Raw genomic sequence first — 27,846 nt, 5'->3', positions numbered from 1 at the left:
AATAACTTCTCTGTGTAGCATTTTGCATTAATATTACACTGAATGGTAAATCTGCATGGTTTTATTCTTATTCTGTATTAATTTCAATTCCAGCTGTGTCTTAATCATCACTTCAGGGAATGACTGCAGTTAAAATCAAATTAGGAATTCATATAAAAACAGGAGATAATCAGTTTTAAATGATACATCGACTTCTAACCCTATTAGTTCTTCAAATCTGGCTGTTGTTTTCCTGGGAGCAATGAAACAGAAGAAAAATTATTAGTGATTTCTAAATCTAACAGTAACAGATTAAGACTGATAAAAGGAGCTACTCTGTGCTTGTTCAGTTTCCTTTGTGAATTCCTGGAATAAGTGAAGCACATTTTCAGAAATACCCTGGAATCCCAGTGATAGAAATCACCAGAACTCCTCTAGCATTAACTGCCAGAAGCCTAGCAAACTCTTTTCTATGGTGCCATCTAAATTTAAGAAGAGCATTCAAAGACAGACAAGGAAGCACAAAGAAAAAAATAAAACAGAGACATTTGTCAGTATGACAAACTAGTTCCCCAGATGTCTGGCTGTTCTGAAGAGATTTTGCAGACACTATCAGGCAAGATTATTTAAAAGACATATTTGAAAGAAAGACAAGTTCTTTTAAAGGGTAAGGAGTTTTCTGTGTGGGAGTGGGAGTAGCAGCCTAGAAAGAAACCAGGAGGTATATTTTTCATTTACAGTCTTTTGAGGATGCCACGCTAAATCTAGTATTTCTCCATTCAAATATGGCATTGTTCTCAAGTGGATTTCAACACCACTGAAATGCAGACATCTCATCAGGCCTATAACACCACACAAATTGCAAAACTGTGTCAGCAAGAGAGACAGTTTGACAAAGCATCACATGTTTGAAGATGGTATTTGAGTCCATAACATCTAGCTAGAATAGAGCTGTGGTTGTAGAATCTGACTTCTAAAAAAACTCTGAACATCTGGTTTTATAATTATTTATCATGAAAAGGAGCATGCACAAATGAATCTGTTTTGATTCAAATCACAGATTTCACAAAATCTTTAAAAATTGCTGTTGAATAGATCATCTTCTTCAATCTTTTCTTGAATGTGCTTGGTACCCAGACTTTCTGTCCAGGATTCTGAATCCTGGAGGCATATTTGGAGCATGGAGAGAACAAATGTTCCAGGAAATGTTCCAGTGTAGCAGTGAATGTTAGGGCCAATCTGACATTAGTCCAGAAAGAGAGAAGAGAGCACATCTACTATAATAAAATCTACCATTATTTCCACATCAGTAAAAGGAACTAAAATTAATTCACTGCTTCATATATAAAGCAAACAGTATTTCTTAATTTAGGGAAAGGTTTTCTTCCCAAATGTCACTTGATCTTCTTGTTAATATCTGAAGTAAATTACACTTATTAGTGAGTCTGTTCTTAAAAAACATTCTGCCAGAATTAAAGGGCACTATCCTCCCCTTCAATCACTGCTGTCACTTCAGGAATATAAAGAACAGAGCAGTTAGGAAGACCAAGAAAGGTTCTATTACTCAAAAGTGCAGCAAGCAGGTAGTCAAGTTGATCATATATTGTCAACACGTTCTTCCCAGTTCTCCACCATCTTAAGACATGACAGTTTCTGAGGCTGGTAAGGGTTTATTGTACAAGCAATGTCTGTTCCCTCTGATATTAAAACCAATCTCACCAGTCTCACTGGAGGCTTCTGTCAACTGTATTTCATGTTCTCCTTCATGGGAGGTCTGCAAGCTGAGTTTTACTCCCATGGACTTGTTTCACCCTAAACCCTGACCTGGTCACAAGGGTCCTGCTAACTTGCAGGACGTGTCTAGGACAGCCTAACAAACTCTGAGGAAGTGAGCAGGGACATCGACCACATTCTGGAGTTTCCCCATCCAAAAGGGCTTCATAAACAATTTCTGCAATTATAACCTGTTTAGGCTACTTCCTGCCATGCTTATAGCATATACAGATTGTCTAGGGTAGTTTTCCCTAAAAAAGAATCTCCTCCCCTTGAAGTTTCAAGCCAGTCAGCTACCATGACCTTCCTTTCCTGTGTAGAAGTTCTCCCTCCACTGTGCTGTACAGTTGTTTGCATAGTTGAATTCTCAGTCACACTTATGAAATGAGCTGGCATAAATCAAAATGGCTTTCTGTTGTAGCTATTTTAAGAGTAGATCATTCCTTCAGTGAGCTTCTCTCGTTTAGAGAGAAACCACATAAACAGTGGAATCAATTTAACTGAGAGAACAATATTGCTTAATGAAGGAAAAGGGAGATGGGATGCTCCTAAACAAATCACATCTTGCTGCATTAAGAAGGAAAGGAATAGATTTCTGTAGAGAGAAATGGAGGGACTGACTAATGACAGTAGGTTGAACAAGCTTAAGGAAGATTATTAACATAATTGAGCTGAGTGCTTAACATAATTGAGCTGGTTCTCTTGAGACATATACTTCCTAGTCTATGGGGTTTTTTTGCTTTTTGCTCTTCAATTTAATTTGAGTAAAAAGTAGAGCTCAAGCAGAAGTTTAGACAAAATGTGGCTGTTTCATTTATTGTGTGTCAAAATAAACTGTTCAGCTAGATGCATACAATTCATTCAATTTCAATATTTGCCAGGAATTGAAAGTTAAAATACATTTTTAACATCCTTGGGTTTTGAAATATTTATTAATAGTTTCCTATTAGCAAAATAGCACCAAATATTCACTTAAAACACAATCAAAGATTGTAGGCAAATTCAAAGTTTGAACATAGAAATAAGTATGAAATACCTAATTCTCATTTACGTTACTACAAACTAAATCATCAGCGGTTATTTTTTCTGTCTGCCCTCAACTTTAATGCCCACTTATTTCTGCATGTTCACGTTCTTCCATAAAGGAAGTTGTCTTTTTTTGTCCTGGCTATCTGGGCACAAATTTTTTTTTTTACATTTTTCTAAATTACATAATTGAAGGAAACAAAATATGAGCCCCAGTTGTATTTCTGTTAAAGTACACTGCTTCTCTGGGACTAGTCCACGTAGTCTCATTCAGTGTCCCTGCCATTCCTTTAGCAAAATAAAAAAATAAAACTGATTAGCTTTGAAAAGCTAATCAGTTGTGCATTTTTAATATGTGTTTGTGGTTAAGCAATGAAACATAAGCTGGAATCCAGCCCTTAGATTGAAAAATTCACATCCTTATGTGGGAGTAGTCTACCCAGATGAAAGGACAAACTTAAGAACACTAAGCTCTCAATTACAAAGCTTAATTGTAATAGAAGTGACTATTCAATCTTTCTGACTATATATAATTTTTTTTTTTTTTTAGGTAATGACAGAATCCTTCGGTTGTGGAATCCTGTTGTTAATTTTAGTCCTATGGGGAAGCTATTAGGACACAAACATAGTATTGTGGAAATTGTGACAAATGAAAAAGATCAACATGTTATCAGCCTTTCCTGTGCAAAGGTAAAACACATTTCTGACCCTCAAAGAAAGAGGGCTGGAAGAAGGATCCAGAGAAGTCCAGGCCTGTCAGGTTAACCTCAGTGGTCCACAAAGTTGTGGAATAGAGGATCTGGAGTGCAATCACACAGCACAAACAGGACAACCAAAGGATCAGGCCCAGGCAGCACAGGTTTAGGAAAGGCAGATCCTGCCTGACTAACCTCTCCTTTTATGAGCAGGTGACCCACCTGGTGGGTGAGGGTAAGGCTGTGGATGTGGTCTGCCTGGACTTCAGCAAAGCTTTTGGTACTGTCTCCCATGGCATTCTGGAAAAGCTGTCAGCCCACAGCTTGCGCAGGTGCACCTTTTCTGTGTTAAGAACTGGTTGGATGGTCAGGCCCAGAGAGCGGTGGTGAATGGTGCCACATCCAGTTGGTGACCAGTCTCTAGAGGTGACCCCAGGGATTAGTGTTGGGTCTAGACCTGTTCAATATCTCTATTGGTGATCAGGATGATGGGACCAAGTGCACCCTTAGTAACAAGAATGAAACTATTTGACATATTATCTACACGAGTATGACAAAAGAATGGTTACAATAGTAGATATTAATATTCTGATAATTTCTGTGTTACTTTAGCAACTGACAGATTGAAAACAGAACCCGTACTCAAATGCTTCATTCAGTAGTGATCACCTGCAAAAATTTCCTACAGTTTTTTACACTTGTCTCTTCCTACCAGCCTGCTAAATCCATAGGTGGGGTTTTTCTGGTCTCTATATATCATGTTCAAGTATTGATCTCTTTCTAACCAGTGTCTTTTACAAGGCTTACTGTTCCAAAGCATTGACCATAAACAGGAATACTAATAAAATCTGTAATAACACTTATTCCACCAAATATTACAAGATTCTGATGGAAATAGGTGTGTATATGAGAAGTGATTGGTAGAATCACAGTGTTGGTTATTTATATGATTTGTCAGAATGAGACTGAATAAAAGAGAAATAAAAACTGAATAAAATAAAATAAAATAAAATAAAATAAAATAAAATAAAATAAAATAAAATAAAATAGAAATAAAACTGAATAAAAGAGAATAAAAACTTTTACAAATATGTGCCAAAAAAAGAGAGAAGCCCCTGAAGGAGTAATTGTGAATGGCTATAGAACTCTTTCAAAGTGGTCCAATGCAATATTTTCGATATTTAACACTATTCCATATCCTCATTATCATCTACAATAATGGAGTGGGGAGGAGAGATACTAAATTAACCATTTACACCAGACTGCTTAAAGCTGCAGGCCTTGAGCAGAAGTAGGACAGTTCAGAATGGTCAATAAAATTGAAGGTATGCTTATGAAAAATAGCTCCTATAAATCAATGAGGACCTAATGTAATTAGTCTGCTGAAATATCCTTCTATCTCAAATGTTTCCAGATTTTTATTGGGTTATGTAGGAAATATTACTGAATTATTTGTCCTTCCCATGCCTCTCCTCTGCTATAATTGCTTACCATTGCTCATTGTGGTGGCAGTAAATACCACATTTTCACTTATTTAATCTTATTCTTACACCCCACACATTTCTAAAAGTAATACTAGTTGAAAATAAATTATAAAAATTTCCCAACTTCACATAATCCTGGAGTCATAATTTTTCCCCCTTCCTTACTTCTATGAATCTATACCTGTCTGTTCTGTAGGTAACTCTGTAGCTTTGCTACAGGCATACATTACTGTGAATTCGAGGGGTTTGGCAGATAGCCTGTTAAGGTTTGATGTGAATTTCAAACCCTACCTGTTTGTAGGATTTGAAATTCACTTCTATATCAAACCATAACATAGGCTCAAGGCTACATGTAGGAAAAATGGAGTAAGATGTAAGACATGACTTAAGGGAAATGAACGAATGTGAAGGTATTTATGAAAAAGCAACTGAGAATGGAGCTCCTGGGACATTAAATGTAGATGATCTTTTGAGAGCCCTTCTGGGCTTTTCTATGATTCAATATTTATGATAAAGCAAAATCTATTTTAAAAGTCTCTATGTATGTGGACACGTGCTCTTAACTAAATATAGCTAAGTAGTGCCAATGACATCAGAAAGATCACTTTTAGATGCAAATGAATATATGAAAGTTTGTTTTAATTAAAAGCCGTGTGTGTTTAAATAGTGCAATGAGTTATAAGGCTGAAATTACAGTTCTAAAAAAAAAAAAAATACATTAATTCCTAGACTTTCAAGTGTCAGATAAATCTTGTGGTCACAGTGAAAACTATATCAAAAATAAGGAATCCCACATAGAAGAGTCTAAACTTAGATAACTTTCAAATAAACTAAACTTTCAAATAAAGTGCTTATCACCCTGTACCTCAAATATGCAATCTATAGAAGATATATGGTATACCAAATAGCAGAAGGCCAGCTATAACAGGACTGCTTCTAAACTGCTCAAAGCACATTTGTGTTTGACAGTCAAGAACCAAGAATTATACAAAGGTGTGCAACTTCTCAGGGATCTTATTACAATACTTTAGCATTTAATTTGTTTCCACCTAAAAAACAAAGACCAACTTGCTTTTCAATGTGCCTAGCATAAACAAATCAAAATAGTTTTCTCTGTTTTGTTTCTGTTTTTCAGTGACTGTGATATAGAAAGCAAAGGATAAGCAAAATAAGGACAACCTATATATTTTTACTGAAGATAAGTTAGGGACATATTAAAGATCTTATAGAAGCATTGTATCCTAGTGAAATAAAATCTATGTGCATAGATTTTACAATAAATGTTTGACAGAATAGCAGAACAAGACGAAAAGCTTAGGAAAATTAAATTAACACTTTTTCAAAACCTTCCCAAAATTAAATTTAGCCTAAACTGTATCAGCTATCCATATTAAAATAAAAGCTTTTTTATTGTGCCATTTTTAACTAAAGTTGCAGAACAAGTTGAAAAGTAGGGAGTAATTTTTTTAAATTAAAATTTGGAATTTTTATCTTTGTTACAGAATTGTAACATTTGAAGATTCAGATGGATTTTAAACTTTATGACTATTTTTCTTGAACTATATGGAAAAGTTCCTTGTCATTGTAAAGATACTTTTTTGCAATGTAAAATGTGTTCACAATAATGTCTCTGCAGCCTGTATGCAACTGATTTATACTACAGAGTTCAAAAATAAGGGATCACATTAGCTTTTGTTCTCAGATTGGTGCTGTAGCAACGCATTGTGGTCTAAAGAAGGATTGGCTGAATTAAGGGCTCAAAATCTGCAGTGAATGGTTTAAAGATACCACAAATCTTACACATCTATTACAAGAGTAGCCGGGGATTTGTTTGGTGTTGTTAGCCTTAGTTCCATACTATAGAACACAAATATAGATTGTGGTTTATACAAAAATGTAAAAATTAACAAATCTGAAGACGTGGTTTCACAGCACTAGTGAAAAAAATTAGAGATCATAGATTTGTATTATAGTGGAAGAGCTAGTTTAGAAGAAAGATTCTTAACTCTAACAGTCTGAATATACCAGAGCATGAAAGGGAGAGTAGATCCCAGAAGGGGAGAGAGGCATCACTGTGTTAACTTTGTTAGGTAGATTCCAAAAATAGAGATCACTCAGCAGACCTTGCCTCTGTGCAAGCCCAGCTCAGCAATAACAAAAATGTCTCTGTATTATCAACCTGTGTTCAGCACAAATCCAAAACACATCCCCATACCAGCCACTGGGAAGAAAATGAACTCTACCCCAGCCAAAACTAGTACAATTCATGAGATCAGTTCTGCTTTTGTCAGGAGAAGAAACATCTGAGCAGTGCTGTCTTCTTCTTGGAGCAGACTTCTTGATTTGCTCTGTGGCATTTTGGGCAGTATGCAATATGGCTTTCTGGAAAGCATTAAAGAAACCTTGGTCATATTTAATCTAACTAAAAACAAGTGGTCCTGAACCAGTAATAACAAAAAATTACCGCAACAATTAAGAAACTATTTTGGAATTTGAATTCAAACAATTGTTCTATTTAAGAAAATTAAGATTTCTTTAACTGTTCCAGCACATAAGCATTTTGTTTGCTCCAACACTATAAGGATTTCTTGATACAACTAATTATTAGTAAAAAGTTGGCAGGCAGCTATTAAAAATTTTCTAATTCTTCTATCAAAAAAATTAAACTTAGTTTTTTGGGTTTATAGCATAAGAATACCTACAAATTAGGCAGAGACATTGAACTGCATATAATTTCTGTATGACTTTTAGTCACATGAATTAATATTTCCATATTATAACATTGAGGTAGAGGGGAGGGCCCAGGCAGGAATTTTCATATTTCTGTGTTGCTGAACTTGCTCTGGAGTATAATATGCATGGAAATATGTTTGTTCCTGATCTTCCAGTTTGTGAATACCTTGGCGATAACAATTTGCATAGGTACACTTACAGCTGTAGTCCACAGACGTGTCTTTTTCTTCAGCAGTTCAGTTACGTGAATTTGCAAGAAGGCCTGAAATATTGACATGATCTGTGTGTTCTTAACCATAGGAACATTCTCTGAATCTCATGTTGAGATTTCCCACAAACACAATTTTATGTTAAATTATATACCACATTCACCACAATTCACATACTATATTCACCACAATTACACTTAGAGTGTATCTGTTTTGACTTACATTTTGGTTGAAAATACTTCTAAAAAGTAATTACTGTTAAATTTGTCTGAAGATATTAACTCATCCCCTGTGTCATTGTACCAAAATACAGACTCAGGTTTTCATATAATACATGGACTCTGCTAAAGTGTCAACATGTTATAGGCATAGATCAGATTATTGGCATAAAAGTAAATGCAAATGTATAAAACTCTTTGATTGGAATTATTCTGCAGAAGCCACTCAAGCAATTTTCAGGAACCATTTTTTCCAAGATAGGCCAAAGCCTATCTCTAGATTTATGATTGTAATACCATTGATATTTATCATTTGGGAGCTCTAAAAAAAAGAATGAGTGATTATTTTCTACTGTTAGAACTGTTTTACACCTTTTCTCTGCAAAGTAAAATAATATGGCTTATTCAAGCACTGAAGCAATATTTTTTTATTGACAAAAAGTGCTGGTAGAATACTTTAAGTCCTTTTAAAAAAGCCAGCTTTGGACTTGGAATTACAGCTAAGCAGCATCCCCAGATGCTTCAAGATACACTCAAAAGACAAGAATTATTACATCAGTTTGATGTTTCAAGCAGGCAAGGCAAGATTGTCTATATAAAGATACTTGATCTGCCACTAATGCATTTTTCTACAAATACCAGTACTCCTAAGTTAATAGAAATTGCTATAGTTGCTTGGTTTTTTGTTTGTTTTTTTTTTCCTGTTGGGCCCAATAAACAGAAGAATTACTTTTACAGTGTGTGTGGTAATATGAGAACAGTCTGTGGGGTAAAGAAATAATGGAAAAGTGACTTGATGCTTCAGCACAGATAGAAGCATACTGCATAGGAAATCTCTGCAGTGTTTATGTTTTCCTCTCCTTCATGTGACTCAGTCTTTCATTGCCTCTGTCTCTCTATAGTTTGCCCATTCTTATTTTCATCCTGCATCAAGAAGCATTTATTATTTCATTTTTTTTTTATATTACAGAACTGACTGAATGCATTCAGGAAGAATCAAGGGGAAAAAATCCACTTGTAGGCACAGAGGCTATTAAGCCTGGAGATGTGGCAGAAAGCCAGCCATTATCTGAAAGATGACCTTACACTCTGTGGAAACAAGGAGGTTAAGGCTAATGGCAGAAACTGGACCTGACTAGCTATTCCAGAGTGACAAGAGCAATTCCAAGAGGAATAGCTCTTATACTGAAAGGCTGTGAAGCAGTGACAGCCACTCTCAGTGCAGAGTGGCGATTCACAACTTGAACAGTGGAGGCTACAACTTTGTGTCTTGCCTAATCGAGTTGTCAATGGAAACCAGAAAGGCAAAATGTACTTCACCAGGTGTCTCATTGATTTTACTAGAACATCTCAGTGGTAGGTTTGGTTGAATTAGACCACCTGAGTGAGTCAGAACAACATTTGAGCCTACAGGCTTCTATTCGTAAAAATAAAGTTTTGTTTGATGATCAGTAGGGCTAATATAAGGACTACATCCCCAGTCTTTAAAACACTGTACAGTATCATTTGTAAACAAGTGAAGTCACTGTTCTTTTGTTTTTTTCTTTTCTAAAAGTAATTTCATATTTGGTAGCTAAAGAGCAATGCACACATTTACACATGGCAGGAGAGTAGTGCAATAAGCAGGAATTTCTCGTATCTTCCTTCTGGGGCATGGAAGAGCTTCATTCCATTCATAATGTCTTCAAAATCTAATGCAGCCAACATGATGCAACAACATAAACATTTCCTTGCTAAAATTTGCCTATCTAAAGTAACTCTGTTATACATATGTTAGCTTTATTCTTACACAACCTAAGGGTAGATTTTTAGCGTTTCAGACAAGATAAAGGGAGGTAAGATATGTTATTAGTTTTTTAATTTTCTGACTTTTGCAAATTTACTCAACCCTTGATGTTATCAGTTTCCTGCCCTCTCTCTTCTGATCTGCTTAATATCAGCTGGGCGATATCCCTGTGGGAAGTCATAAGTGTCTTTGTCAGTCTGGAACTGAGCAGGTGATTGTATCGGTGCCTGTTAGTGTGAGTGTTGGTCTAACCAGTTTTGAAAGCACATGATATTGTTGTAAGGATATATTTATAATACAGTCATTTGTCTTCCTGAAAAATGAGAGCAACTTGGCTGGAAACACACTGCTTAATTTATGTCAAACCATTGCTAATCATAGCAGTTACTGGAATGTACTGTATAACAATATTCAATTTTATCTAGATAATTTGAAAAAGAGGCATTTGGGAAATCTGTTCCAGTCATCCTTTACAATAATTATGTGGCCATATCTATATCAGGCACATTTTTTTTATTTACACCTTTGAAACCAAAGTTCTCTTACTGCTGTGCCTTTATTCGCTTTGGTTTGTTGTTTCTCCCAGATATTAGGACCAGAACAAAGATAATGAGAACTTCAAAAACTTTGTCTAAGGTGAGAGAATCATTCTAAGATTGGTTGAAGATTGATAAGGGGAGCCTGACTGATTTTTAACTCTTCTGATTCAGGTATTCATGGGCAGCCACCTCTATTCTATACCTCTAGCTTCCTGTTTCTGACCCCCACACCATCTACATGTCCACTGAAGCTGTTCTCCAGAAGTGCTGAGTGTTATTTTCTCTTTGCAGCAGGGATCAGGTACATCCTGCACACAGTACAGAGACAAGAGCATTTACAGAGCATTTGCACCCTCTCGATAGCAGCACCCAGTAAATATCCTTCAAGTTCATTACTATGTAATTAGACTCACTACTGCATACAACAGTTTGATTCCTTTCCAGCATCCCTTCAGGTTTGGGAAAAGTAGGTAATTTTATATACTACCACATGGTATTATCTGAGGACGTGATTTGAAATGCTCATAATTTTGAACTCTGTCAAGTTTCTGTGTCAATAAGGCAGTAGCTATATTACTGACTGCTGCACCACATTGCATTAATGTGATTAGAACTAAATCCTCCGTGCCTTAACCTCACAAGTAATCCCATTGACATCCATTTGTTCCCAAGTATACTTACTGTGACTGGGAGTTGTAGCACTTTGCAGGATCACCTTCAGGGATCACTAGACACATATAGATGCTCTCTGCAGATAACTTAAGTAATGCAGTAAGCAGAACTGCAGTTTGACATTCATGCCTGGTGATTTTTGTCTTTGAGATGTCAGACATTCCATATGAATTTGTGATTTTTTTCATTTAGACCATGGAGCCTTAAATGACCCTCTCAAACAAGTGAACAGGGTAGCAAAAGGGATCAGATAAACTAAATGTTTCAACAAAAAAACCACCTCAATTGTTCCTTACTCTTCCTGTCTATGGCTGCAGTGGCTAGTGCAACTTCTTTCTGCCCCACAAGTGTTTGGATTTTGGATTTTCCTGCATAAGTCTTTTTAAAAACTTGCAGTATCAACATTCTGTAAAACTGAGGAAAGTTGACTTCTTCAAAAAACAACATTCTTTAGGTTTCAAAAAGTATTAGCAGAATGTGAGAGTTTGGAAGAATTAAAATAAAGTTACTGTTTTCTCTAGAGAGTTACTGAGATATTTCTCATAGAACAGTGTTCTAAAGTCACATATTCATAACTAGCAGAAATTGGAAGGGATTATGTTTTGGTGGGGGAAGGGGGAAGGGCAAAACATTAACTTCTTTAATCCTTATCTATCTTAGTTAATTACAGATAGAAAGGAGAACAGGATTTGCTTCTTCCAAAATCAAAGCATGTTTCCACAGTAGTGTTTTCATAGAAACTTGGCAAGAGATAAGTGTTCCAAAACTTGTACTTTATTGTACCTGAGAGCAAGTAAAAAAATTTTTTACCAATTTTTCTGGGCTTATTTCCCATCTTTTTTCTATTTCCCTCTGTTCTTCACATTTTAGTTGTTAAGATTAATCTTTTGCCTTCTGTCTGTCTTTGCGTGTCTTGAGAAAATAGAAGAGAGGTGTGTTGTTAGTTTTATGTGCTCATAAAACAAAGGCTTCAGAGCCAATGGAAAAGATTGTTCAGACTTTTTTCTATGTTCTCAGTTTTAGGGCTTGAAGGAAGGTTGTGCTCAAGAGGAAAATGTTTATGAATGCAAATATAGACATTTAAATTTTTCAGGAGATATCAGAAGGCTCAGAGTGAGTTTCAATGGCAAGAAGTGCCACTGAATTCCAGGAGGATTTGTTTCCCAATTTTTTATCAGTGTCTGTGGAAATTCCATCTGTAACTATGTGATTTTGCCACTGGGTTGAAAAATGAATGACACAAAGAAGAGCCCCCCATAACAGAGGGAGCTGCTCCATGTTGCAGTCCTGGAGAGGATAACAAAGTAATTTTCTGGGGTTATTGCAGCCAAGGTAGAGGAAAGAGATGCAGTGTGCATTCCTTGAATGCCCCTGTGCCCCAGATACCAGCTATGTGGAGAAGGTTGGTCACAATGTGGGAACACGGGCAAGTATCCTGCTCTTCTAAGTCTTAAAAACATCTGTCTGTGGGTCAAAGTCAATTCTGCCAACAACTAAACCAAACAAAGTTTCTCAATAATGTAACCTACTATTGTAGAAATAATGTTGCTGGAAGTACAGTTCAGCTTTCCCTATAAAGTTGAAACAGTGAGTTGTTTCCCAATAGCACTTGAAGCACCTTCTTTCCACATTCCTTCTCCTCCCTAATATGTTTTATTTGCTTGTATGTAATCTGTATTTTGCATTTCAGAAGACAGAGTCCAAAAGCACTTTGCCATAAAGAATATGCTCTCAGAGGTTTTCAGGGATTCCTGGTATTTCTCAGGCTGCTGTGGGAAATTCTTCAATAACTAAGTAGGACAGTAAAGTTAGTATTAAAACAACACTCCTAAGGCAACTCCCCCTAGCGACTTCCTAATTTCTAAATAAGCATGCCTTTTGTTGCCTCTCTTCACACATGGATTCATGCACAGTCTGTGTGCTGATGCAGATGAGCAGCACTGACATTGTGTCTTGCGGCCATGCTGGTGATGCCGTGTGTGAGAGTTACTCATGTGGAAGAGTGGTTTATGTAATCTCCCCATCCCTGCCCACGGGCTGGGAAAAAAGGCAGGCATAAGGCAGGGAAGAGATTTATGAATGCTGCAATGCATCTAGGTTTTTGCTGTCACTTTAAGTGGCTGCGTTTTCTGAATGTGCTGGTGGCCTTAGCAGCTGAAAAAGCAGCAAGAAATAGCACAGGAAGCTCTTAGTTATATTCTCTTGTGTTATAAAAACATCTTCTCTTTTTATTGCCTTGATATTATGTCAAACCTATGTCTCACTTTTTGACCAATTGAACTTGAATGTTTTATTAGACTATTAGAATTTTCTTCATTTTTGTTTTGTGTAATTTCACTAGCACTGTAACAGATCAGGGTGATGTTTATGGGAAGGTTTATCTTTGTTCAGTGACTTACTATTTTCACCTGACTGTAGTATCTCCACAGATACCTACTTTTACTTAATTTTCAGCTCTTACCCCTGTTTTACATGCTCTAATTGTGAATGTACCAGAATTGAGCTTGGAGATCCACTTGTGTTATTGCCATAAGTTTCTCAATTCTCATCATCGATCCTTCTTTCAATTTTTGCTGGTCTACTGTTCAGTTGGATGAAGGTCTTCATGATTTTTTCCTATTCAAATGGATTTCCTGTTTCAAGACTTCTCAATGACTTTTGCTCAATGGTTTGTTCTTTGTAGGCTTTAGAAATTGCATGTCTGAGTAAACTCTGAAGTACAATCAGAAGTCAATCAGAGGAATGTAATGGACATGGTTCTTTCGAATCAGTAATGTCTCAGGGAAAATTTATTCTCAGTGAAAAGTTATTTAGAGTCCTTTCTTCTTGAGTTTTCCTGAAAACAAAAAAAAATATTAAGGAAAAACTTTCTTTTACTTAACATTCTGAAACACTTGTGCATGAATTTCTCTCTAGTGCCAAAAGTGATTTGTTTAAACACGGATTGATGTATCTGTTCCTTTTCTTCCTTTCCTTTTCAGAATTCTCGTGGATCCACTGTAACATACTTTAAAATCACGTTGTGAGTTTTGTCAAGCCCACAACCCTCAGAGTATTGATGAGAGTGTTGATGTTGTACCAACATATGTCTTTGTGTTAAAATCCCAATTAAAAGTGAAGCCATAATAATATCACAATTAAATGAATAAAAATAACTTGCACAAATGCCTACATACGACTCACCAGTTATGGCAGCTGAGTAAGAATTGCAGGCAGGTGTGATGACAGAATAATTTTTGAGATCATAGTAATATTACCTTGCAGAGAAATACACCACACTAAAGGCCATGGGATCTGAGAAATTAAATCATGATTTCTTGGGATGGGATAGCAGTAAGTTCAACACAGCTTTTGATCAGGATGAAAAATGCTGCTAACAATTACTCTAGAGTTCGAAGCAGATGCTGTGTTTTCCATTGAACCTGAAAGTAAGAACAAATACATCTAAATACATCTAATGCTATTTACAGGATGGTACCCTGACTGTGGTCAATGCCATTTCCTTATGGAGAGTACAAGAACTTTATATGCATAACAATAATACTTCTACAGTGTGCTCTGATCCTGATTTGGTCCAACATCTGCTGTTAGTCAAAGACTTCAGGAATTTCTTTATCCAGTGCCCCCTGAAATTTTATCTTTGTACTGTTGCACATCATTCCATGCTCCAGTTCAAATACAAGTTTTTAAACAAGTGGCATTTATCTGTATGCTACAGAAAAGTATGGCACACAATTGAGAGATCTAATGACATCTTGTCATTAAGGTGTAGAACCAGTTTTTATGAGACCTGGTTCTGCTGTGGACTTCTAGTCAAGACTAGGTCAAGACTACAAAATTCAGCCTTTCTGTGCATTTTATTCTTAGTAAAATGGGGATAAAGATACCTTTGGTATTTTTCTTGCTTATTTTGGGACATACCATTTTTATCCATGTGATTTTCATTGGAGGCTATAGTATTGTCATAGAAAAAAAGTAGTTGAAAATCCAGTCAGGATACAGCACTAGATTTCCTTGTCTCTCTCCCCCTCTAGGTTTTTAGAGTGTGGGATATACAGACTCTTTCACCGCTGCAGGTCTTCTATGAAGATCATGGGACTCCAGAAGAAATTAATTCCTTTCCCATGGTATTTGACAATGATCATGGCCTGCTTCTCACAGGTATGTTATTGCAGTTGGTGTGTGAGAGCATGCCCTTTCTCCTAGAATCCAAATTTCTTTATGATAAAATACAGCTGAAGTTGAGTACAGGAGTAAGGTATATGAGAATATACTGAATACTGGGAGATGAGGGTATTGCCTATTAATACTGTCTTAAAGTGGGTTATATATGGTGATAATTTCAATATTGAAAATGGGATGAAAATATGCAGCATTAGAATTAACAGCAGGAACCAAAGGAAATGAGAAAGGCTTCTCTGAAGGCAAGTTGAGCCTCCCATAGCAAAATTAAACAACACAGATTGTTACATAGACTTGTCATTTCTTGAAAGCTATTATGTTATTGATCTCCCCCAACTATTCCTCTAGGACCCACCTCGTGGTTGGAGATGAAAACAGCAGCATAAAATCTCTGTGGAGCCCTCACAAGTATATTCAAGCTCCTTATTTAACTCAGTAGTAAAGACAGCCCTACAACCAGAAGTATCAACAGACACAGTGCCCAAATGATTAGTAATAAAATATTGTGGGAACTCAACCTGGAGTTTCTGGGCTCTGTTTCCTGACTCTGTAGTAGGGAGCCTGGAACCTCTGAGGGACCAGAGCTTTGCATTTGTCACAAAGGATCTTAGCCTTTTGTATCTAAGGCAGAGACTCTTGAAATTGGCAGGGTTTATCTGTCCCAGAGATGTAGTCACAAAAAAGACAGCTTTGAATGTGTTCTGAGGCTATAGAGGCCTGACATGTACCAGGCAAAATAAAGTAATTGTCTTTGGAGACAGCTTTTTCTGTCCTTGAACTAGGAACAAGGCACAAAGCTTGCAAAGCTTGTCAGATCTGAGAAGACGAATGTGAAATGTTTTGTTTTCAGTGACCTGATGGTTTCTACTGATTTTTTTAATCACTGAAGGATACAGACACTGTCTTCATTTCAAATTTATGCTGGTGAGATTTTTAAGGACTAGCAATGTAGCGAAATTGTACAGGTCACTCCTTGACAAAATGAGGTACTTTACCCTTATAAACAATGGTCCTATAAGTGCCTAAATATTTGAAAAATTCTGGTACTAGATTCTGTTAATGGTTCCATTAAAAGCCTAGGTGAATGTTTCCTTGCCCCTGAAGAGTGCAAGAGAGCGAGGCTGTATATGAGTGAATTCATCCTCATTGCTATGTACCTGGCTTCACAGAGGAGATTTTCACTTAGTAATTCACTAACATTCATAAATCACAGCTCACCTTCATGCTTCATTTGAATTTTGCCATAGCTTTCCTTCTGTGCCGGTTTCCAAGTTGCTGGCCTCCACACCTGGATTTATGCCAAGGATTAGGCAATTTCCTCCTTTACTCTGGGCTCACTGCTGCTCCTCTGCTGGCAGATCAGCAGGAATACCGGGACTGGAATACTGGAGCTGCAGTGAGAAACTGCATATGTACTCTGGCTTGAGAGCACTGTACAGACCTTGTCCTTTCTTTTGTCTTATTGGTCCCGTGTGCCTCTGTCTTTGCACCCCTGAACTGAGAGCAATGGAAGGTGTTTGGAAAACACCATTCAGAGCTGCAGTGCTGTATAGAGAAGGTACTGGAAAGACATCATCATTGCTTGAAGATAGAATTGCTTTATCTCTAAGAAAGCAGAAATCAGAATTTATTTGAGTGATAGATCTCCCAGTTAGAGTTTTATGTATTTCAGTTCATTCCATTTCATGCCAACCATCTCCGTGTCTGGGGGATTTATGGCTTCTACTAATTTGCAGTCAGGATGTCAATCTCATCAAAGGTGGGCAAAGGACTGTGTAAGACAGGTAAATACTTGGCTTTTGTTTCCCTGGTACTTTCTGGGAATGGTGTGAGAATGTTTTCTGCGTCAGAGGGCATGTATTCTCAAAAAACAGACAATATTACATATCCTCTTCAGAAGAACTCATATGAACACAATGATTTACATGAAATCTTTTCATTTCCAGGAAAAGTAATTATGCACAAAATGTATGTATTCTGACTTCTCTCACCTTGTGCAGGTTCAGATGTCATTGATATTTATCCCCTAGCTAACGTGATACAAGATTCGAAAGAGTTGCCTCAGACACATGAGAAGAGCCTCAATGTTCTGCTTTACAATAGGGCTTTTCACCAGATTCTCAGCATTTGCACTGAGTCAATACTAAAGGTAAGTTGTCACCCTTTATACTGAAAAGTAGAAGTCTCAACTTTTGTATTCAGAATAAGTTATCAGGAAATTTGATAAGTAACTAATATTTTTTATTCAAAGTGTTGTTTTTGTGGCTATTTTTGGGGTCCAAAGAAGTGGTAGCCATGAACCCCATTTGAGTACAGAAGATCCAACTTTTCTTTTTAACATAAATACAATAATCTACAGTAATCTACAATAATCTACAATACATTTTCTACAATAATCAGAAGAGGTACTGAGAACATGTAGTTTTCAGCAGTTGTTGGTACATTGGATGGCAAAATTTGTAGGGAGAGGTAGCATCTTTTATTGGGTCAGTTGGTGATGCATGGCATTCCTATGGAGAAAGGCTTCTGTAGTGGTTTGTTCAGTTTATACTTTCTCTAAAGATGTTATTTGTCACTGTAAATCCTGCCTTCCTTAGACCACAATGGCTGAAACACTATTACAATCACAAGATAATTGGCGCACTGGTGATACAGAAAATCAGATTCCAGTGCATATGAAATTGGTGGCTACTTGATAAATCCTGTTGCATCTGAGTTATCCCACTACAATGACCAAATTTTGTATTGGTGTTTCATTAAAATGTGTTGCTTAAATTTCTAAAAGGATTTCATAATGACCAGAGATAGTAGTTTCCATATTTTTGGACCAACTGTTAATGAAAAGCCTAATTTGTATATTCTGCACAGAAACTACAACTCAAACCATTCTTTCTAGCTAAATTTGTTTTCAAACGGTAAAAACACTTAACAAGGGTCTTTATCATAGCATACACAAAAAATAGAGTCTCCCCTTGCCTGGGTGGCTTCCCCAGAGAAAGGGACATTTTCAGAGAAAATACACTAGTGTTTCAATAAAAAAATTTGCTATTGGCCATAATTTTATTACAGTAGAACACACTGTGTAACCAGTTTTAGAGGATGTATTTAAAAAAATAATCTCATTCTAATATTATTTTTTTAGGTCTGGGACCTAGAAACGGGATCTCAAATATATCAAATAGAAGATGCACATGGGCTGAATATTGAGGTGACCTGTGCAGCCATTGAAAGAAATGGGGTTTATCTTGCTACTGGAGCATGTGATGGTAAAGTAATTAAATCATCACTACCTTTTTTTTTTACCTTTACTACTTTTTGTTACCATTTTAATGGCATATTACATTAACAGACATAATTCTTTGCCTTGACTGTCTCAATGACAGAATTAATTTTGATTGCACAGCTCTCAGTCTGCAGAAAGGCAGGGCTGGGTCTTGCTTGGTTGGTTTCTTTTTATAGGTGGTTCACAGAAACATGATTTTGGGCTGCTTAGCCTCTGGTTCTTTTTTAGCCTATTACTCTTTGAAAGACTGTCTTCAATGCTCTTGGTCTGAAAAGTTGTTTCCTTGTAAATACTTAGGACCTAGATGTATAACTAAATAGTTCCAGATGAAGAATGGCAGTTTTAAAATTTTCTAGTCTTTAAGCTCAATTTCATAGTGATGGAAGTCATTGAACACTAGAAGGTATAGATAGATAGACAGAGAGATATAGATTATAAATACAGATATAGATATAGATATAGATATAGATATAGATATAGATATAGATATAGATATAGATATACATATACATATACATATACATATACATATACATATACATATACATGTGCATATACATGTACATGTACATGTACATGTACACATTTCCTGTATTTTTCGTGTCTGTTATTAATGGTGCATGAGTTTTAGGTAATATGACAAGACCTCTCCAATACACAAGTACATATCTAATTGTGCAGGAAGTTTTAATAATTTTATAATCTGTTAACATGAAAGCATAATTCTTCTTATCTTAAAATGCTCAAGAATACACACCCGAATTTCTAAAATATGTGACATTTATGGAAGCTACTTCACATGAAGAGGAAATGATGGCCTTTGCCACACAACATACTGGCTAATATTTCTTGTTTCTTCCTGAGAGCAGAGACTGCACCCTTTATGGTTCTTAAGAAGGTGAATATTGTCAAGTATTTCAAAAGAAAAGTCACACATAATTAATAGCTTTACTTAAGAAAATTCCATAGCTCCTTCTCCCCAGTATCTCTCTGGGATAAATCCAGAAATCAGGTCCCTCAGCTCATTGCTGTTGCTCAGAGCCCAGAGTCTTCTGCTGGATAGCCCACACTCTGATTGCTCTCTGATAATGTTATTCAGAAACTGTAGAAGTAAGATAAGCAGAGATCTTTTATCCTGGGCTGTACAAAAAAAAAAAAAAAAAAAAAATAGACATTTAAAAAAAATATTGAAAAGTTGAGAGGGTAGTGATGTTTTCTGTTAAGGTTTTTTGGCCCTACAGCTGCTTAGCTAAGAAATATAGTTACAATTTTTTAAAGACCAGCAACCTAGCTCTTGACCTCAAATTGACCTCTTTCTCTTGACCTCTTTCTCTTTTCCCTGTTTGGTCCTATTTAAGATTCTGGATTTGCAACACAGGTTATTACATAAAGTTCATTCCCTTTTCTACATTTTTGTCATCCCTGTGTAGGATCAGTGAAAATATGGGAGTTTGAAAGCGGGCAAGAAGTTAAGGCATTGCCTTTAGCGCAACACAACAATGATGAGCATCGTATGCTGAAGATAGTATATCTGAAGGCTGATGAGGGTCAACATGCAGTTATTGTTTTGGAGCAGAGAGGGAAGATAAAAATCATTCAGGTTTTTCAAACATGCTTCCTTTTCCCCCACTAATTTCATTTGTTAGCCCCTCATTTCTGAGGTAAAATAGGACTTTTTTATTAATTAGTAGATAAACTTTTAGAAACTGTCAAGGAACAATCTACTTCTTCAATGTAATCAACTTAGCTTTTGCCCTTCTGTCTAGTGCTAAAATGTTTATTAGTCCATTACTGGTTTTCAGCATTCTCATAATTTTTTCCTCAAGTTTGCTTTTTCATTTGTGATTGAGGTTTCAGTAGTTACAGATCCTTTGAGACAGTAACTTTAAAATATTTGTGTTGTTACTACAAATAGTGTTTAATGTATTTAAAGAGCTTCTTAAGATGATATTTTGATGATTTTTTTTTTTTTTTTTAAATAATAGATTAAGACAGTGGATTCTTAGGAACTGATACCGAGAAACAAGGCAGTAATAAACCAGATTGCCTTGCTTGGCTTGATTTTGAGTATATACTCTGTGTTCCCTTCAGCTAAAACTAACAGGATGCATTCACAGCTTAAAATAATTATAGCTTAATTTTTTAGCTTAACTTCTCAGATAAACCATGTTTCTTTGGAATTAATTTCCTCAAATTGGAATGTTTAACTTGGAACAAAATTCTTCAGAAACTTTAAAGCTACTGTGTGCAAGGTAGATCATATATTTGAGAAAAAAAAGAAATATACAGGCTCTCATCTCAGTAAATAATACATTCCTTTAAGCCTGCTAATGAAAAGCTGCTTTATACAGGATTTTCTTCTGTTATTCAGACTTTTTTGAAATACTGCATCACACTACTTGCTCCTCAGTGTTATTACTGAAATTGTTCAACCACCCATTAAGTGTAAATTATGTAAATGTATCCCTTGATAAACAGATTGGTGAGGAGTTGAATCTCCTCCAAGTCTTTATGAAACTATTAATACTGTTACACATACTTGCAGAACTACATTTTTCCACAAACATTTCTGTGATAATGAAAAATGCAAGTTGTTTTATTATTAGCTTTTTTAAAGGCTTTAAATATAGTAGTTCACAAGGTAAATGGCAGTAGCAGCCTAAAACAGTTCATCTTTTGCAGGACTCTACTATATATCGCTCCATTTTTAGTTCTTTCCTAAAGGTATTTCTTGTTTTATTACCTCAATAGCATAAGATTAATTATTCCTTTGTTCTGCAGCTCAAGACAACTATGAAAACAGTAGCAAACCTAAGGAGCTGATTTCAGTAACACTTCTCAAAACGGACAGAAATGTCCATGTTAGAGCAGGAACTAGATACTGGGGTGAATTTGTTATAGCTGGAAAAGCATCAAAGTAACTCCCTGTTGCCTCTAGGCATGATGGAGAGGAATCAGAGACTCAGCTTTAGCTGAGTTATAGCTTCTTCTCACACAGCTGGAGCAACCTTCACTTTTGCTGGATGTTTTGGTAGATATTAAATGGAGAGTAACGGTGTTTGTGAAATAAGCAGCTAAAACTAAGGAGTCAACTTACTCTAAAGAGGTAGCTAAAATGAGTAAAATCAATAGCTCTGAATTCCACAGCTGTGCAGCTTCTAATATAAGAGCAGGTAAGGGGAGCTGAAATATGTCTAGATGAAGCTTCAGTTTGTAGTTTATGCATATGCTAGTTAATACCTGTAACAATTTTTGTAATTTGTCAAAGAAAACAAGCTTTTGATACACACTTGCTATAATTCTTTATGAATAGAGAAATCCTTTCCTTCCTCTTTCATTAAGTAAGTTATTTTAATAGGGTGACTCAACTCAAACAGATCTGTATGTCACATGGGTGCTTCCCGAGATAGTGCCATTTCCACGAAGGAATCCAGTTGTGTATCTGTCTCTGAAGCCTGCCTCCTTAAAAACACAAGATTTTTTTCCAGAGATTCGTCTTCTGTGTAACACCAGTTGCATGAAAAATGACACAGAGGTGAGAAGCACTTCAAAGGTTTCACAACATTTACAGAAGATTAGAATGTAAAATGTTTACTGTGCTCACAAAGATTTCATGTTTTAGGAACACGACAACAACCAAATAATTATTTCCAACTGTAGTCCCTTACAACCTTACACGTTCTGTGATTCTGTGATTCTAAACTTTACTGTACACTGAAGTAAATACACAGAATAAATCATGTAAGAAAGTGACTGTTTCTAAGGGCTGTATCTTCCTAGAAGTCCATTGCATGGTTATCACCATAATTAAGGAGTTGCTCTGGACATAAACTTGACATTCCTGTACAATATAGTAAATTGAGGTTCTCACATAAACACCTCTAGAAATGAGGTGTCTTTCCTTCTATAGCTAGGCTGACCTTTAGTAGTAGTGGCACGTAAAGATCAAGCTCAGTATCAGAGTGATTCCATTTTCTCCTCTTACTGCTTCTGTAAAATAAAATGTCAAAATTATGTTTCAATTTAACTTGAATAGTCCACAAGACAAGTTCTGTCTTGTAAAATTTCACTAACAGGTGTGGATGATGTTTATGCAAAGGTCATTACATCTCTGGTCAGACTTCTTCCTTTAACTTGATTAGAGTATCTCCATAGATACCTACTTTTGATTAACCTTCAGCCCTTACATCTGTTTTCACATGCTCAAATTGCAACTGTACTGTAAAAAGCAGGTGAGGTTGGAGGCCCCTGTCCTCTGCAGCAGGGAGTTTCCCAATATTTTCACTGCCTGTTTCCTCTGGTGCTTCTATGTAGCTCAAATACAACAGCATTAAAATAGCATCCCATATACGGTTGTTCTAGACACTGTCAATTTAGGCATTTTGTTAGATTAACAGTTAAAATATATCAGTCTGTAGCATCCTACTCTTACTCCTACTCAATTTTTTCTTTTAATCCTCTTTGTAGACTTTTTTATCTTCTGTGGATATTAGGTGTTTTGATGTTTTAAAAGTAGAAGGAGGCAGATTGATAGCTACAGGAAGTGCAAATGGTGAAATAAATTTGTGGGATTTTGAATCTGCCTCTGTGAAATGCCTGTAAGTATTACTTTCATGCCTTTTGATCTCCAATATGTCATGCAAACTTTGCAAATGTCATACTAGAAATTCCAATATGCCCAAATATAAAAGGTGATTTACAAGCAGGAATTAAAGTAGCAATTTATATGGGCCCTCCTCCCTCCCACTTCAAATTACTTTGCTAGGTAGTCCTGACATTTCAGGTAGGAGAAGTGATAAAAGAGTGATTTGGGGAAGGGATGATATAATTTAAAATAATGTTTTAATGTAACTCAGCACTGCCACTGAAGGAAACTCACTATATAAATCACTCTAGTCATTGACTAGAGGCTGCTACAGAGCTCTAGAAACATCCTTATTTTGGAAGTTTTGTGTTTGGGAGGACATTTGGAAGTAATGCTACTTCAGATGATAATTGCAGAAGTTCAACATTATCAGTATCTCAATCACTGTCCATACCTAGAAGACTAAAAGTCACATTCAATGAGGAGAAACCTGATGTGATTTTGGAGGTTTGAGAGTAAAGATCTTTCAGAGACAGAGACAAAGAGTGATCATAGGATGGTTCCAGATATTCTTATCCCCATTAAGCTGCTATCTCAGTAAACTGAACCACGGCAATATGTCTGGTTAGACTGAGTGGAGCAGCATAGCAGTATTCCTGTGTTAGTGAAGGAATACAGGTCTTTTAGGACTATACAAAGTTAATATTTAACTATCCTAACCAAGAGTTTCACTTCATCCTTCATGTGCAAAATTGGCAGGTTTGTGAGAAAGTGAGATGAGTTTTCTGCACCATGGAAAATAACCAAAACTTTACTGCAGTTCAGACAGTGGCTTTTTCTTTATATTTGCTTCCCCATATATGAGTCAGCTAATTCATACTGATGCATGGAAGACAGGAAGTCAATGTCAGTAGAGTACTTTACCAGGGACTCACATCACTGCTTGAGTGCCAGGAAGAAGGAACATTGCTAACATTAACTTAGTTATTTAAGTTAATTCACTTTCCTCTTAAATACTAATCCTCAAGAAAATACTTGGCTGAATGAAATTTTCATCATTCCATTAGGTACCTGTTTTTCCTGCAACAGGCACATTCTGTATGTGTTGTCCACTGACATTAAACCATCATGACTGATTAACTGATTCTGAAAAACTGTCTAAAATTTTGGGTGGCACGCATTCTGGGATATTTAAAGTTTAATTTTTTACAAGTTAAATTTGTAACATTTTCTGGAAAAATACACAACCTATCTGACATATCCTGTACAAATATCTTTGTTTCCAGGCATAAAACTACTGAAGACAACCAGGGCTCTGGAGTCAATGCCATATTATTCCTTGTACATAGGATTTCCTCTTCCAGGTAACTCTGCATTTTATCTTCCTTGGGGACAGGCACAGTCGCTTGGAATTTTGTTGTAGTAAAATGATGTAATGTTTCTCCAAGACAGATTATTTGAATTGAGATTTTATTTGTATTTAATCAATTCAGATCCATGCAGTTAATTAATTTTCCCAGTCTTACACTTTCATAATGCTTGTCAAACAAAATGGTTGGTTTTTTTTTCATTCAGCTCTCCTTTTTCCTCTAAATGGTCTCATAAGTCTCAAATATGTTGAAGAATTCAACAGAAGGTAGCTTTTGCCCGGTTTCAGTTTTCCAGTGTACCATAACTTCTATCTCTATGAGATAATTGTGTGGCAGCAGGCTCTTTTTTTATTTTAAACCTGATAAAATCCTCCTGCTTTTAGATACTCTCAGCAAAGAGGAAAGCACATCAAAGCATGTAGCCACAAGATACCCCTTAAAACAAGGTAGAACCTTCCATAGGTTGGTAGTGTTGGAAGAAAAAGAGATTTTTAGCCAAATAAACTCATTTGGAAAGAAAGGCTTTGCACCTGTACATCACTTCAGAAGCACTTGTGTTCCAATGGGGTAGCCAAAAGGATTCAGTATGGCTTAAATACTTATGCAGCTTTAAGTTTTTTTAGCAATTAGATAGCTTTTTTGCTCTTGTGAGCCATAAAGCTGGTTGATGGTCTTATGTTGTTTTAAAATCTTCAAGTAGCTTATGCTACTTGATATCAGCGCTACTTAATTGAACATAAATTCTCTTTTAATAAGTACATGATAACTTAATGATTAGTTTAAGAAATCCTAGCTAAATTTTAAAAATAGGAATGATTAAAATTCATGGATAGATTTTTTTTTATATAAATTAGGATAAGATCTTACTATTCTTAAACAGGAGAATCCTACAATATCTTGGAAAATCATACAGTCTTAGGATATTTTGTATTTACTGGGAAAATACCTGGATAAATTTGACTGTGATCATACACACACAAAAATGTTCAAACATGATAGCAAAGCTGTAAAATCAAACACTGAAAATTGCAAAGTTATGGCTACCTGACCAAATTTAGGTGGACTACCCCAGCTGCATACTTTCTAACTATCCAAATTATTCAGATACTCTTGCTGAAAGCAGAGCAGCTGTGACATTAGTGTGTTATGTGGCAAGAATCACTTATTAACACAGTAAGAATTTTTCATGACTCATAAAAAATACCATTAACGATCACATCCATTTTTTGCCATTATTTTCTTCCACAAAAACCACATTATTGAGAGTTTTCATAACAGTTTTAAAGTAAGTTTTTTATTATTAATTGAAAACTATTTGCAGATAAAGTACTGTGTAAAATGAAAGGGAAAAAGCCATTGTCAGGCAGTTAATTTTAAGGATGAATACCAATGTTACTTTTTAATTACGTGGATTTCGTTACCTCAAAACTCCTGCCAGGAAAGGCTGGCTGTGTAATATGCAAATATTGCCTAGTTACTTGAAAAAATATATAAAACCAATAATTCTTAGTCTAATCAGTTTAAGTACTATTTTATTATGCTTTTTAATGCTGGATGATATTGATTTCCAGGTATCAAATAGTATCTTCAAGAATGTCAGTGATCTTCAGTAATTTCTTTCACACAGGAAAAGAAGTTCCCTGTCCCCTACTCCTGTGAGGAGTGATGCCAGTGCCATTGCAGAGCAGAAAGGAAGTTCTTCAGACCAGCATGAGGTAGGGTGGGTGGTTTGATGGATTTGGTAGCATTCAAAACAAATTTTTATTTTCTTTTTGTTTTGATTTTAAAATACTGTAACTTACTAAAATGCCTCCCTAACACCATCTGCAAAACTAAATATCAAGAATTATAAATTAAGAATTATTAATTATGAATGAATTATGAAGAAATTAAGAATTACTAAGAATTATTAAGAATTAACAAAGCTTTGTTTAGCTTTGTTAAACTGACTGTCACGGTGCATTAAGAATCCTTTGTTAGACAGCTGGCTCTGTGACACATGGAATAGCTAACTGTCAAAGTGTTTGGCAGATACTTATCACCAGCAATTTTGACTTTCATGTAGGGGTATACAAGGATTCAAGGGGGAAGGTAAAATAGAAAAATTATAAAGGACTTGAATAAAAGTGGAACCACTTCAACATTGCAGCCACACTTGCTTGGATACATTCTTTCAAATGAAAGCATCTTTTTAAATTTTATTTTACCAATGCTGTATCAGTGTCTCAATCTGTATATTTTTACTAAGGATATTGTTATGGGTTTTGTGACACTTTTTGGCCTTCTATGCCAGAAGGACATGCCATACTTGCAGAGCAATAAAAAGTAAGTAGGCAAAAAGAGGGAAATCCTTCTACCTCTGAGATTCTTACTAGCATGTTGTTTCAGCAGAATATGGCACTTGGATAGATTCCCAAGCAAACTCTGGCTTAATTGCCATCTGCAAACTGAAGTATCCAATGCACTGTTCTGTGTCCTCACTAGAATAACAAATGGAAAGTGATTTTCAGCCTTTGAAAACATGCCTGAAAGCTATATACACCAAGCCTTACATATAAATGTGTAGGATAAGATTTAAGTGACTTGCCCTCTTCTGAGATACCTCAAACACTCAAGGCCACAGGGTTTTCCCTGCCTTATTTGACTTGGCAATTTCTGACATCAGGATACTGATTACTGTCAGCCTTGGGGATCCTCAGAAGCCTGTGTGGCAAGGCACAAATGAGGATTTCTGAAAATTCCCTCACTGAAAATGCAGACATGAGTAAATGTTTATATATGCATAAATGTATTTATAAGCTTTGCTAATTTTTGCTCAAGGCAGTGACAACACTATATGTGTGTTCTGAATGACATTCTCAAAGAGATCTCAAAGGTTACATTCACGATTGTGACTGACTTTGCTTGTCTTAAGAAATTGTCCATTCAGCTAAATTTACATTTAACTTGCTCCTTAATGTCCATTAATTTTGGTTTTTATTTGTTCATCTGTTTATTCTCTTCAAATAAAGTGTTTCTTGTTTATACTCAGTGGAAATTTGAGGAATATTTGAATAATCCATCTAAAAAAATAAGTTCTTACAATCATTTCAACTAATGAACTGTTCTGTAGTTAAATCCAAATTCCACTTCGTAATTCTCTTACATTTTATTCCTTTCTTCTAGAAAAATGCGGAAAGTGATGAAATTAATACTGAAATAAAAACAGGTACAGAAAGATGATTTTCATTCTTTTTGATGTTGATCCACAAGTTCTGCCCAGGCTATTGTAGAAACTGAGTTTGTCAGTTTGTCTGGCAAACTTTGTTTAGA

At 35.9% G+C, this 27,846-nt stretch overlaps 1 protein-coding gene and 1 long non-coding RNA gene across 18 annotated transcripts in view; one reads left to right on the top strand and one right to left on the bottom strand.

Moving 5' to 3' along the window:
• WDR64 (WD repeat domain 64) overlaps positions 1-27,846 on the top strand; it is a 66,882-nt gene that overhangs the window by 24,934 nt on the left and 14,102 nt on the right. For all 16 annotated transcript variants that reach the window (XM_085575396.1, XM_085575402.1, XM_085575395.1 and 13 more), the window contains 10 exons: positions 3,329-3,468; positions 15,149-15,275; positions 17,297-17,445; positions 18,439-18,562; positions 20,010-20,179; positions 21,938-22,114; positions 23,047-23,177; positions 24,451-24,528; positions 26,162-26,249; positions 27,700-27,742. In XM_085575396.1, coding sequence (XP_085431522.1) covers positions 3,329-3,468; positions 15,149-15,275; positions 17,297-17,445; positions 18,439-18,562; positions 20,010-20,179; positions 21,938-22,114; positions 23,047-23,177; positions 24,451-24,528; positions 26,162-26,249; positions 27,700-27,742 — 1,227 coding nt within the window. The remainder of the gene's footprint in view (positions 1-3,328; positions 3,469-15,148; positions 15,276-17,296; positions 17,446-18,438; positions 18,563-20,009; positions 20,180-21,937; positions 22,115-23,046; positions 23,178-24,450; positions 24,529-26,161; positions 26,250-27,699; positions 27,743-27,846) is intronic.
• LOC146767929 (uncharacterized) lies at positions 3,464-19,050 on the bottom strand. 2 transcript variants are annotated; one of them, XR_014953818.1, is made up of 3 exons: positions 16,515-19,050; positions 14,298-14,536; positions 3,464-13,950 (listed from the first exon to the last, which is right to left on the bottom strand). It is a non-coding gene; the product is annotated as an uncharacterized LOC146767929 (long non-coding RNA). The 2 variants fall into 2 exon arrangements; XR_014953819.1 differs by having other exon boundaries at positions 14,372-14,536; positions 16,515-19,044.

Source organism: Lonchura striata, chromosome 3 (genome assembly GCF_050655825.1).
Source record: "Lonchura striata isolate lonStrDom1 chromosome 3, ASM5065582v1, whole genome shotgun sequence".
NCBI classification, from domain to species: Eukaryota; Metazoa; Chordata; class Aves; order Passeriformes; family Estrildidae; genus Lonchura; species Lonchura striata.
This window is presented reverse-complemented; position numbering and strand designations above follow the sequence as displayed.